This window comes from Lipophrys pholis, assembly GCF_963383615.2.
Source record: "Lipophrys pholis genome assembly, chromosome: 2".
Taxonomy (NCBI): Eukaryota; Metazoa; Chordata; class Actinopteri; order Blenniiformes; family Blenniidae; genus Lipophrys; species Lipophrys pholis.
This window is the reverse complement of record NC_137636.1, coordinates 11,950,234-11,964,424: the sequence shown is the minus strand read 5'-3', so window position 1 is coordinate 11,964,424 and position 14,191 is coordinate 11,950,234. Positions and strand designations below refer to the sequence as shown.

The 14,191-nt window shown below is 40.1% G+C and overlaps 1 protein-coding gene across 1 annotated transcript in view; it reads right to left on the bottom strand.

The window, feature by feature from the left end:
• The window catches only part of igdcc3 (immunoglobulin superfamily, DCC subclass, member 3), a gene marked incomplete at both ends in the record, with an annotated part of 60,133 nt that extends 51,562 nt beyond the window's left edge, over window positions 1–8,571 (bottom strand). The window contains 2 exons of the mRNA XM_080458823.1: window positions 2,533–2,838; window positions 8,505–8,571. Of these exons, the coding sequence (XP_080314949.1) occupies window positions 2,533–2,838; window positions 8,505–8,571 (373 nt within the window). The remainder of the gene's footprint in view (window positions 1–2,532; window positions 2,839–8,504) is intronic.
• Window positions 8,572–14,191: the final 5,620 nt, after the last annotated feature.

The window sequence follows — 14,191 nt, the reverse complement described above, 5'->3', positions numbered from 1 at the left end:
TATCATAACAGCAAAGCCTTCCATCATTCAGCATCCTGCCAAACGACTACTCAACACAATGTAAAAAGGTCAGGGGTCAGGGATCAGAACATGACCTTCAGCAATCCTCGCCTCCCTCATTAATCAATACAGTTCAAGAGAAGATGATGTTTACAAAACAAAGCTTGGCCTAAACACATTTCAACCCTGACTGATTTTGAACTTGAGCCACCGGGCGCAGCATGTGCTCCCGGTTATGTTTGTATTCTCTTGATTCATCTTTTCACTGAGAAATTGAAGTCTCTCTCAACTTCTCAACACCTGCATGTATGAATCTTAGATGCTGAAACACAATCAATCGACTGAAAAACAATATTATAAGATTGCTGATTTTTGAAAAATTATGACATTTCATAAATGGTGAGTACTTATTGGTATTGGGTAAAGTCGGTTCTGAAGGAATCGAGGTCTACTAAAGTGAAAAGAGTCAGACTATTGGATGAATCAACCACAACTTTTCTTAACCGATGTCTGATGAGGATATTGATTTATAGAAACTCCTACATTGTTCCTCCAAGCACTATTCTTGCTGAAATGAGCAGTATAGGACAGTATAGGAGAAGCAAATTATTAAGGCTGGCTTCAGGCTTGTATATTAAAGTTTTGCTGCACATGTTTGACTTAAAATTGACGTGACGGGAAATGTTGGTTTACATATCTCAAATCAACTCACATACGCATCTGAAAGTACATGTTGATGTATTCAGCATTGACCATTTCATGGTACTTTTTTTATCACTTGTTTCAAAGTAATACAGAGCCAGAGCTTCACACAGAAACTATAAACAAACTGATCCTCTGAGGCGATGGTTTTGAGTCCCTTCAGGTGAAATTCAAAACTTCTCCCTCCAATGTTTAACTTGCATGAAAGTAATTTTATTATTAGGGGCATCAACATCTTGACTTTTTCTTCATGCAAAACCAAAGACGTGCAACAAAAGAAGATTCGATCTGACCTTTGAGAAGAAAAACCCTTTGGGGAGGCCTTAAAAGGTTGCATGTGCTTGACAGAGCCAGCCACAGAGCCGCGGTGACTTTTCCCTTTGGCCAGCGAGACGCCAATGCTAACCTCCCCACCCCACTGAGTGGAAAAGCTGTATTGGTCACAACAGCACAGCAGTAACCTGTCTACACATAGCCCACAAATCAACAGGCTTCCATGAGCTTTTGTCCATCTCTGTGTTGCAGAATATACATAACAGAGCCTTGAAGAAGTCCTAACTCAGCACAGTGTGGAACAGCATCTCTACAGCTGCTTGGAGGAGTGTGCATCCTCCGTGTCTTTGATTTAAAATGACTTTATATGAGCACAGTGTGAGAAGAAAGAGAAAAAGAGGAGGACCAAGAACCTCTCACAATGATATGATCAAAAAAAAAAATGCAAAAAAATCAACCATGGCAACAATGCAGGGAACCCACTGATGTAGAATTACTGCAAATAAAGGAATTGGTAGTCAAGCCAGCGAAAATGTGTCCTGATACCTCCACCAGTGAGCGGGTTGCTGGGTTGCTTTGAGCTTACTGCACTCTTACAAAGCTGCTTGGAGACTCTCAGCATGAGCACTTGTTAATACTAAATTCAAAGGCTTCTTTTTCTATGCAGCACTGTAGATGAGCATCAGAAAGTTCATTACACAGGAATTATATTAAAATATTCAAATGACTCAACAGCTAGAGATATATTATGTACATTTACATGCACAGCAGTACAAGGACGACTGGGACTTGACAAAAATGTGATTATTCAACACAGTATTTCAATTACAGTGTTTACATTTGCAAAGGACGCTGGTTACAATGTAATGAAGCTTATGTAAGTGGCAGGGGTTGTGATTCTGCTGGTGCTGGAACCGCAATGTGACGACAGGATTTCTTTTCTTTCTTGCAGCACAATCGGACTCAGACACATTATTATGGTGCTATCTCATAACAAGATAATTTAGGTTGTTGAATAGCAAGCGAACCACTAATAACAACAAAGATAAGCAAATAACCACTTCCAGACACAAACATACATTCAGTACCAGGCCAGAGTCTTTACGCTCTGTAAAACCCACCACTAACATAAACCGTGACCTAAAATTTTAGACATTTCAAAATATTTATATGCATCATGCCACTTGATGTACCCGCTACCGTTTAAACTTTTTTCAGTTCATTATTTATTATTTTAGGAGTGGATGAATTTAAGGTGTGCTTAAACAAAACTAACAAACAGCAACTGTTCCTATTATCATTATGTCTGCTTAAATGTGCTGTTGTTCCCTGATCCAGAACAAAAAATATGTCTGACATTCGAAACAAAACCTTTGTTCGATCTTCCTCCAGTTTGCAGACACACAGAGCAATCACACCACAACAAAAACCTCTCAAGTGAGAAGAAACCCTGACCAAACATGGGAAAAGGCATATATCAAAAATCTAATTAATGCATGTAAACAAACGCACAAAAACGTTACTGAAAATCAAAAAGAGCATGAAGGACACACTTACTGGCTGCCTGGATGCGGGCCTTGCGGCTCACCACCAGCCCAAATGAATTCTGGGCCACGCACTCGTAGTCGCCCTCGTCCGACGAGCCATCAGATTTGGTCTTTTGGAAGCGAACGATCAGGAGTGAGCCATTGATGAAGGTGGTGTGATGCTGGTCCTGAGTAAGCAGCAGCCCGTTGTGCCTCCACTGTGTGGTAATTGGGGGGATGCCATCCACCTGGCAGTGGAGCATGAGGGGTTGCTCCTGTACAGCAATGATATCACTGGGCTCCAGTTTGAAGGAAAGCTCTGCTTCGCTCATCACACCTGAAGGAACAGACACACAAATGTATTAGTGAAATGTGAATATTATGTCTTCTCCGGCCTAACTCTCCTATGACTTTAATTATATTTGGAGCAAATGGATTTATTTTGATTTTCTAGCTGTAGGATAGTCAAAACATGTGCAGTAAATGAGAGCACTGCTTCCCTTTTTTTTTTTTTTTAATGTTCATAGTCTGGCCATTTTTCAATATTACTGTGGGTTATTCAACTGTGCATATTACACTTGCTGAATCTTGTCGATGCTTAAACCACCGGACTGTGGAGGTCTTGGGGGGTAGTTTTTAGGTGGAACACTGTGTTTCTCAGCTTTCTGGTCGCTTTTGACTTCCTAGATATCACAAATGGTCTATGAGTTATCGCTGTGAGACGTATGCATGCCAAGAATATTAAAACAAATGGTTACAAGAGCATTGTCGCATTTGATGTCGAACAGAACGCTTCAGCGTACATTTTTACCTCCCTCAGTTCTTATCGTCTGTCTCCAGCCGAATAAATTACCCCAAAATAACTCAATAACAATTACTATATGAATATGTATCTGCGTCCAACCAAATTTACACACCACAGTATGGGCCACCTCTCTCTCTCTCTCCTCTGAGACATCAATCAATCAGACATTGTTCACAGAGCACTTTTCATGCAAACACAAAGTGCTTCACACTATAGGAACACTACCTCACCCTCTACCCTGCTTACTGAGTGCACAAAGTGATAAACAACTATGTCATGAAGAAAAGACTCCGTGAAAACAGGAGTGGAAGAACTAAGGAAAGGCTTATCACAGACCTCATAAATGTGTAATTAGGTAACACCAGGGGCAGGATTAAGATAATCCCATGGTATTTAGTGTTGCTTTCCTGTTAAATGCCACATTAAGAACCATTTTTCATTAAATACATTGATGAGTAGAGGAAACCGCAAACAGACACTGACACCACAGGCCCCTTCATCAAAACACTTTTCAAGCTGGTTGTATGTTTCTTCAACTTCCATGAAGTAGTGCCAAAGGTTCAAACAAATGTTAAACATTTTTTTCATTTAAATGAAAGGCAAGACCAAAAGCAGAGTTTCCTATTTTAAGCAGAAATAGGCAAATCCTCAAAATCAAAATGGTTAAATCAAGGCAAAAATGAATGATGCCAGTGAAAAAAGGTGGGGATTGCAGTCATTTAATCCCTCCCTGGTTAATCTGGTTTTCACTCTTCACATAAGGTGTCATTTATCCTGATGTCACAAATGATGATTTTGTGATGTGTTTACGTCTTCTTTTTACATCTTTATTCAGTCGTACTGTCCAGAGTCATTACAGCAACTACTGTGGCCAGAAAAATGTTTCTATAACAACGGGAACAATCAAGAGGCAGATAGTTGTTGATCAGGCTTCATGAATAAAAAACCTTGACTGAGATACCTTCAGGGGGAAATTCACATTCTACAGATCTCAAACAGCCAGAACATGCACTACAAACACACACAAGCATGGCCTTGCATGGGCTGTTAACTGGTGACTGCAACTTTGCCACAGTGAACACCGGTCTCTCTCTCTCTCTTTTTTTTAATTTTTTGCCATACACACAAACTGATGGTCTGATAAGGTTACATTTGTTTATAGTGATGGTTTCCTCTGTAATGAAGTAAAGAGATCTGATTTTCAGTATTTGTGGTTTCTGGGGGAGACGAGCGGGGAGTGGGAGAACAATAAATAAAGGATGTAAACAGGCTGACCTGACTTGGTACTATAAAAGAGGAGCTTAGCGAGCTCTCTTGGTATCATGTTTCAGCTGCTGATGGACTAAGCACTACCAGTCTCTGCCCCAGGCCCTGGAATCTGGTGGGAGGGGGCTAAGGGAGGGCAGCAAAGGGGGGCAAAGCACAGGGGTCAAAGCAGAGAACCTCCGGCTTCATCCCTCAAATTCCACAAGAGAAATACTTCCCCTCAGGAGCAGAGCAGGAATTTGCTGACACACTCCTCCAACAAGATCACATATGGAGTATAATGCAAAGAAACATTTCCTCTTCCTCTTCTCCTGGTCTGTATCTTTTCCTTATGTGGCACCCCTCCCCTTTTTACACCCATTGAGCACCGTAAGTAAAATGGCCATGAGACCAGAGAGACATCAGTGCTACCACTTGTAAAAAACAAGGGGGTGGTGTTGGGGAAATATTAACCCTTAGCTGGCAGACGGTGATCCCGCTGCCTGAGCCACTGCTGTCCCAAATGATGCTGGCCTGAAAGACTCAAGAGTATTTTGCTCCAAAAGAGATCACATTCTCACACAGAAAAAAATACACACACCAGTCACACTTCATGTTTTGATCCAAGCATGGGTAATTCTGAGATTATTGGATGCCACTTTACATGGGGAAAATTCTATGGTGCAAAATGAGGGTGTGTAGAAAAAGCTTTACTTTTGACCTCTTTTGATGTAGATAACCTTAAATATATTGAAACCTTTTAATTTTCAGTTTCCAAAGCTGACAAATAGTATTAACCAATGTTATCAAGCCGTGCAGCCAACAGGATAATTACAGGGCAGTATTCAATGTGTTCGGGTGCCACTGATTAGGAATACATTTAACAACCTCAATGATTTTGCACCCAACTAATCAGTTTCTTCCCCTTCCATAAGCAATACAAAGTTCTCTGGCTCCTTGACAAAAAAAAAAAGAGAAAAAAAAGCGTGTCGCTTGAGCGGTTGTTTAATGCAACTCCGATACGCTGCATGGTGATAAGGTTAGAAACAATGTCAGAAAGGTCAGACAACAAAACACCAGATTGTATGACTGACAGAAGCAGTAAGACATGAACGATAAGAGGACAACAGAAACTGGTAGATAGGTCAAGCCTGTGTATATCTCAGGTTAAGGCTTTCTGTGAATGCAGGAGGCAAAGGAAAACAGAGGCGTAGAAACCAGTAGCAAGAACTTCTGTGGCTATTCACGGAAACACATGTTCACAGATCTATAGGCGCGGATTTTCACGGTTAGATAAGGAGACGGACCGACACACACAACTTAATGCTCTTTTCATGCAGAGAAGACAGGCACCAGCATGCAGGATTACTCAGTAAGACTGGAGACAAGTGTCGGCTAAGTGTGGCTCACGCTCCGGCTTACCAACTATTGGCAGATAAGTGCGGCTGGCACAAAGGTTTACTGCTGCGACAGGAAAGTGAGGATGACACACCGGCTACTGACAGACAGATGTAGTTCACAGCCGTGAGCAACTGACGGAGCAGAGTGAGCCCGGGATTCACCAGAGGCTTCTCAGAAGAGGCGAAGTGAGGATATAATGGGTTAGTGACTCAACTGTTGAGCATCGCATCACGTAATTCTACTGCAATAATGATAATGTTCTGGAACTGATAGCATAGAGTCAGACATACAATAAGAAGTCTTTCAACAAAGCATAACTCACTTTAATTATCTAATTTCTTGCTTTCTTTTCTCACTTTTAGCATCAATCTGTTGCAGTGTTCCACTGGGACTGTACATACTTACAAGACATTCCACAACACATGCCTGTAACATAGGTTCAGTTGAAGTGTACAATAATGTGAACCAGGATTGAAGGTGTATCCTCTATTGATGGTACTGAATGGGAGATGTGGAGCTGTAGCAGTATCAACACTTCAAAGAATAAGAATGCATAGCACCTATGTTCCACATGAGTGGAAGGAGATGAATATGAGCAATTCAGTCTTGTTTCTTCCAGTATGCAAAAGTCCCATATCTTCACTTGGATCAAGTGACTGCGCATAAACAAAACACCATATTGTGCTCCATATAGATGAGCCTTTTTAGTGCCCCACCAGAGAAAAAGAACAGCTCTGGCACTTTTCTGGTACAAAGCCTATATGTCTTCAAGCTAAACAGCAATATTTATTCTGTTTCCAGAGGCCTGTGCATGTAGAATTGATACTTGCATTACCTCCTATAGGCTTCTGCTTGTTAAATTATTAATCAATAGCCCTGTTTTATTGCTACCTTCACAGTCATTAATAAGCATGCGGTTTCAAGTTTTCCGCCTGGCATTTACCTCTTCATGAAAGTGCAGCGATTACAATACCGAGACAGCAATACAGGAATGCTGAGAAATAGCCTGTGAGGTGAAGGGCAGCTGTTGCACAGTTCAGCTCTTGCAACCATTTATCTGCTGTCAGTGCACCACGCAATCTTCCCTCAGAGCATCAGTTCTGTTACACTCATAATCCTTATCCTACCGTGATAATCCAAATACTCTTGGATGAAAACAAATGACTTTACAAACATGATAGTAGGCAGATTACAATCTAAAGAGTAATGAAGTTAGATGAAGTGTATTGTTTTATTTCTCCGCTTCACATTGGATCTGTCATTTGTTTCAGAAGCCTTATGGCCACATTTCATCTTGGACAATTACTCTTTGAAAGATTGAAATGTTCCTCATCACAAGATCCTCTGAATAATCCTCTGATTGATCTCTTGGATTTGTCGCTGACTTTGAACTCTCCAGTCCAATAATAAGAGATGTAATGCAGACAGCAATCTTTACGCTTTTTATCAACACTGCTTAAAATGCCATAAAAAAAGCACTTTTATCTTGACTGAATCTGATCTCCAGGGGCAGACAAGCGCTTGAAGGAGCTTCATTTCTTTAATGTGATGGGGAGATTGGAATTGCATCCATCACAGAGCCTTTGCTGTTTGCAGCCATCTGACTGATCATGTTATGAACCACTGTGTACTGGCCTTTATGATTCCAGAGGGGCCTTTGTGGTTCCCCGTGTGGCATGCCTTGCAAATACTCAATACTCTCTCCTGCTTTTGAATTAAGGGGCCCCCACATCGGGAGAGAAACTGTCTGTCATAGGGAACAAAAGGATGCAAAGGAAAATTTGAAAAAGAGGAGCGAGACAGTCTTGACATTTAATCTGAACAAATATTCTCCCCAGCAGGCAATAACCACGGTCCTTTAGTGTATTCTCAGGGCAGTCTTTTTCCTGATAGCCAGCCACTGGGAGGTATCCCCCCAGAACCAATCGGTCAAGAGCTCCATCTGCTTTAAAAGTCCCCAGATAAAGAGTGAAACCACTTAGGAAAGCAAGTTGCGTTTTGTTTTGTTTTTTTATGACTGAACTTGAAACTTTATGCCTCACAAGTGAACATAATAATCATCTAAATCCTGCAGTAAAACCAAGGTTTTCTCAATGCATCGAGGACACACCTGCACTATTTTTTTTAATGGGGATCCCAGCAAAGACAAACCGTGAAAACAGCAAGAAACGCCGCCGACTGTAATGCACGTGGCTACCGTGTGTTAGTATTATGGTGCTGTCTGGTCTGGACACACAGGCGCTCAAAAGCGCAACTTTCTGCAAAGTGTTGCAGACTCTGTCGGGTTCAGCATGCTGCACAAAATAACGCGGTGTGAAACGGAATAACTTTAGACCTGCATTTACTGGTGCCGGAGCACAAACGGACACCAGAGATGGGGCCAAGTTCAGGGTGACTGTGGCCAGTAACGTGCGAGCTCACGGCGCGAGGCTTTGCAGGGAGCATGCACCGAGCACCGGAGTGCGGTAACGGCAGCCAGGCGGGCATGCACTGTCCGCCCTCTGCACAGCTCTGCAAACCTGCGGCCCCGGTACCGACACGTTCCCACTTACCGATTAAAGCATTGAGAAGTATTCCCAAAACGCACGGGACAAGGCGGCGGTGCCTTGCGGATGCCATTTAAACAGAGGAAATAGATCCAGCACTTGCAGAAAGAGAACAAGGTGAGGTGAAGGGACAGCGGTACAAAAATGTTTTCTTTTTTTTTCTCCTAAAAATGAAACAAAACACAGAAATCCAGAACGTGGGCGGCTACGGCATATCCCGACCTACGGTGCTACAGTTTGGTGGCTCGCTGGGGTCGAAAAAGCTTTCGCCATTTTAACCATCTATCAGGGGTCTGTCAGCATCTCTCTCTCCTCACTCACTCTGCTGTATCCTAAAGACTGCCTCTCTCTCTCCACCCTCACCCCCACCCCTCTCCCTCTCTCTCTCTCTCTCTCTCACACACACACACACACATACACACACAAAGATATATGCGCGCACTCGTGCACGATGACGCGCACTGCGCTCTCTGCGCTCGGAACAAAAGAGCGCGCGCTGCTGGCCGCTGCGCTCTGAGCGCATGAGAAACCTGCACAAACTGCACGTTTTCTGCACGTCAGTGAAACTGTGAAACCACTGCTAGAGATCACAGGATTGTAATTAGCCCAGTTAAAAAAAAAAAGAGATAAACAAAAGACAAACATTTAAAGATCGTAAAACACAACGAGAAGTAGAATCAATGACTTAAATATAACTACAATATAAAAACAACCCATGTTTTAGTGTACATTAATAGATGTGCGTCCCCGAAATAATCCAAATGGGATCGACCAACAAACAAAAGAACTATAGAAAAATAGAGCACATGCATGATGAAATCATTGATGAAGAATTAGTAATCACTAAACATGAAAACAGTTTATCTCCTAAAAGTTCAGTCTCATTAAAAAAAAGTTGTTTACAGACTAGATTAAAACCACGACACTCTGTGAGGTGGGGGTGTTTGTGTTTTTAAAGCGTCTGCATTAAGTCAACCTGATTTGATAAGTAAACAAGAAGAACCCCTAACCCAGCATCACAACAAAGCAGCTGGCTGTACCTGACTGCCCCCTACTGGACAAAGTCCGCATCTCTCTTGATATTATTGGACTATTGCAGAACCCGGTGTAACATGTATGAGGTAATGTCCTCATGTCTGCAGCACCCCTGTGGATAGGATGCTAAAATTAGGTTAGAATGTATTTTTCGGCTCCATTTTGTAATAGCTATTGTTCAATGCTTTAACTAATCAGAAAATGTAATAAGACGACCATCACTGTTCATGGGGTGGACGAATGATCCATTGTTAAAATAATAGTGTAATTTCAGAAATGAGAAAACAAACAACAGGTATCCAATGTCCAAACAAATTCCAACGATATACAGTTACATGGTCGTGGAACGAGGTGCGGAGATGTGCTTTAAATCAAAACAAATGACTTAATCGGACTATATGCGTTGCCTTTAAGGTAAACCTCTAATACAGGTTGTTCTGCTATACTGGAGCTCCTCTTAGTGGGCTGCATGTACACTGCAGGTGTTTGGGGTTATATTAGGTGTTGTGCATGTTACAGATAAAAGAAGTATAACTTCACAACTAATTTCGAATGAAGTATTGGTAAAATAATGTGTTTACCTTCATTGTCTCTTTCAATTAGGCTGAACCATCAACACTATGGTTGAGTCTGACTGTTTTTTTTTTTTTTTACTTCTGTCTGATATTTAATTATTAGATAAGCAACAAAACCAAGTAACCAGAAAAAGTATGACACTAGAGTTGTTTCATATACAGTATACATCTCTGAAACATGGACATTACGCTGTAAGTGACTGCTTAACACAATACCAATCAAAACAAGTTAAAAAGCCAACATACAGGAATGGTCAAATCTCATTATTTCACCTAATTTAAGAAAAGTGATGCACATTCAATCACTGCTTGATGACTGGTCTATATATTTTAAAGTACATCATTATGTTGCTCCAAGTTCTCTTGGTATCTTATCTAATATCTGAGTACACATTTTTTTTCCGATGTACCTAATAAAAAGGCTATAGATATCGTCCATGATTAAACCATCAGTTATCCAGATACTTTTATATCTGTGTCAATGAACTGAAAGAGTGAATAAGTTATCAGACTTGCAGTTCTGACAGCTCAACTAATCAACCACAGCAACACAATAGATGCAGAGAGAAGCTGAGTTTGATCTTTACTTGACAAAAGAATACACATTTTTTTTAAGTTATGATTTATAAATGGTGGCAACATGTACTCCTCTTTTTGAGGGTTTTCTTTAGCAACATGGAACTTACAGAAACATGCAATATGCAATAATATCGTTCCAAGATAAATAAAACAATTTTTGAAGATATGATGTTAATGTTTTTCACCTTTGGATGCATGATTCTGAATACCTGCACTCCTTTTGACACAAGTTCTTCTTCTCCATTGTGCCAACTCATCTGTCCCTTCAGACATCATGATGCTTACTTTCTCCTCTCTCTCCACACACTCTGTGACCTGAACACAATATAGTATAAGTCAGACAGTCAATATGCAATATGTACATTGTGCATGCTGATCTCACAACAATGATACATTTGCAATATAAGTTGCAGCTCTAGTTTCTCACCACAGTACCTGTAGCGGCACCTTCACCTATTTAAGGTGCTGCTCTGGTGAGAATGGGGTAACTGTTTTGAACGTGTTCAGAGGCAATAATGATCAGGTCCAATGCCTAGATTTCCTTGGGATATTTCAATCCATTTATTTAAATGAGGTTTTCCACAGTCCAAAAGTTGATGCCTGTCATCAATCACTCAGCCCAATACTGAGTTCCTATGGTCCATATTTAATCTTTCCTCCCTACTGCCACTCTCCCTGACACGTCTCCCTGGAACGGTTCAAAACTGTGTCTGCTCCCCTGTCCTGCACACCTGGCATTGATTAGGTGGAGGCTTTATAACCTCCACCTTGCCCTAGCTCCACCTAGTGGGCGAATATAAAATCAAAACAAATGGCCAGTCACACACAAACAGAAATAAACAATAAACCCATAAATTGGCTCCTACAGTACCGACGCAATTTCAGCATATTATCAGCAGCTCACCCTGGTAATCACACTTTCATATTAATACAACATATAAGATATGTTTTCATAGTGATATGTAAAATATATGACCTTCCAGAATAATTGATGTACAATATATGTGTGTGCAAAATTAAATATTTCTATTGTAAATTCAAGATGCGAGTGTGTCCTCCACCTGTGACATAACTGAAGCTAAAAGGTAATGGGAGGGATTTTACAGGCTTTTTGGGTGATGCTCATTGTGACAGCTTATTATTCTGGGACTTTGGGATTTGTGGCCAGGGCTTCCATTAAGCTGTGAAGAGTGTTTCAATATAAACCTGAAAACAGCAGATGTGGTCTTAGGTGAAGATGGTGCACTCACATTACGGCTATTATTGGTATTTGTTTAATCTGCTGAGAGGGGCATTTCCAAATCAGTAGGGTCGTCCAGCCCATTAACCTGCACCAGCCTAATTGGTACAGTGTCTTGTTTACAGTTTTGTACAATCCCAAAGTTATTTGAGAAACAGTATGCAGATGATCTTTAATGGGCTCTTGAGGTATGAATACATTTTACTCTAGAATATTTTTAAGACGTAAAATATATGCAATGAGATGAACAAAGACAAAGAAGGTAGAATTAAACATTACAGGAGCAGTCATCTCAGAGAAAGAGAGTTCACATTTAACTCTGGTTCACTGGCTGTTTATATTAAGTTTGCAGGTTCTACCTGTGCTCACTTAAACACAATGCCTATTAAACACCAACAAAGTGTAAATATTATTCTATGTATGATGATAAAGCCTATAAGGAGTCAGTTATTCCTCAATCATAATTGAGTCACCTGATCAGTTATATGCACTTTATTATATAAATATTAAATACAGTGGTCTTTGAAGCAAATAGATAAAAAAAAAAAAAAACCTGATTTGTTCTGGCAATCTTTAGAATTTGGTATGGCGTATTGTTCTAAAAGGTCAGAGATCAACTAATTCCTTCAGATCTTATGGAGTAATCCATTACAAAAATCAGCCTCTATTTAACAGTTTGGCTCTGCATTTAATCCATTTATTAAGTTTTACAAATTGATGCAATTAAATATTTTCTTACATAAAACATGCATTGTCATTTTTTAAAAATATCATTCACTGTCTCCACAGCAAACAGTTCAGATCCATACCTTCTTGCCGTGAGGCCACAAAGCCATCCACTATTTAATCACATAATAGTTCTTGCAGAGATGACTATATCCACTCTAACAAAAGGTTAGAAAGGTAGGGATCACCTAAGATGACAGATTTGCAAATACATTACAGGTAAGCTAAACACTGGTATAGACTCACCCACTCATACCAACATACAAAAAGCAGAAAAAAAATCTGTATAAAATCTTTAAGATAGTTTTCCAGTTCTGCACTTGGAAAGTGCCATTTTTTATCATTTCATATCAGGCAAACTATCAGTCTGAATAATTGTGTCAAGATGTGTCCTGTGTAGGTCTCAGCAGCTCTTATGATTTCAACATTATCAACATAGACCAGCATCCTTTGTGTTGTGGTGCCAGTTTTCCAATGGCACATTATCTTCGACCGACTTCAGACCATCCATCTTTTTCACTGCTGAAGATGATCCCGGCTTATCGTGAGTAATGTCAGGGGACATCACAGGGCAAAGACAGAGTGAGAAATTTACAATTTGCAGATGCATTTTTTTTTTTAGGTACACATGCAAACTCCCCACAGAAAGGCCTGTCCCAGACTCCAACCAGTAACATGAGGTGAGAGTATCAACCTCGACACCAGGGGTCTGCAACCTTTATAACCAAAAGAGCAGTTTTCGCAATTTTACACAAAATTCGATTTTTCTCTGGAGCTGCAAAGCATGTCCATTCTCTGAAATGAAGAAAAAATATCTTAAAAAAAAGTTATACAAACAAACATTTTTGTTGCAACGATAAAGTATCTTGGGTACAATTCACATACATTTTAATAAAAAATCGTGTTTAAGCGCTTGTAGCCATTTTAATGGATTTTCCCACTTTAGCTATTTTATTCATCTTGGGTTTTTCTTTTAGAAGATTTAGCTATTTAATTATTTATAACCTGTTTCCTTTTTAAAATCCTTTTCCTTTGCCAATTTTTCTTTTTTGTTTTTTCCTTTCCTTAGAAAAATCTCCTCTGTACTACTTTTAATCATTGTTATTTCATCTATTTTTACAGTATTTTGTATTATTATTTTAGTAGTTTTAGCTATTTTGTCCAGTTTTTTGGGGGGGGGGCTGTTTTAGCCATTTTACTTAATTTAGTTGTTTTTTGCTTAAATTAGACCATTTTTTTAAAATCACATCAAAATCTTTATTTACAAATGATTTTCTGAAAATGTCAGGGTGTCTGAAGAGCCAAAAGTGGCTCCAGGCAGCTTGCAGACCACCGCACAACACCAACATGCACTAGACCACCATAAACTCACTTGAAATGCAAGTTAACTACTGGTGGGTTGATTGGTCCAAATATTGATAAGATCTATACAAACGTTAGGTATTGATATCTAATGATACCAGTGCAATGAGATCGCTCTCCTGTATAGATGCATTCTGCTCCATCCTGAACACTACCTGAAAAAAAATGTAGTTCTA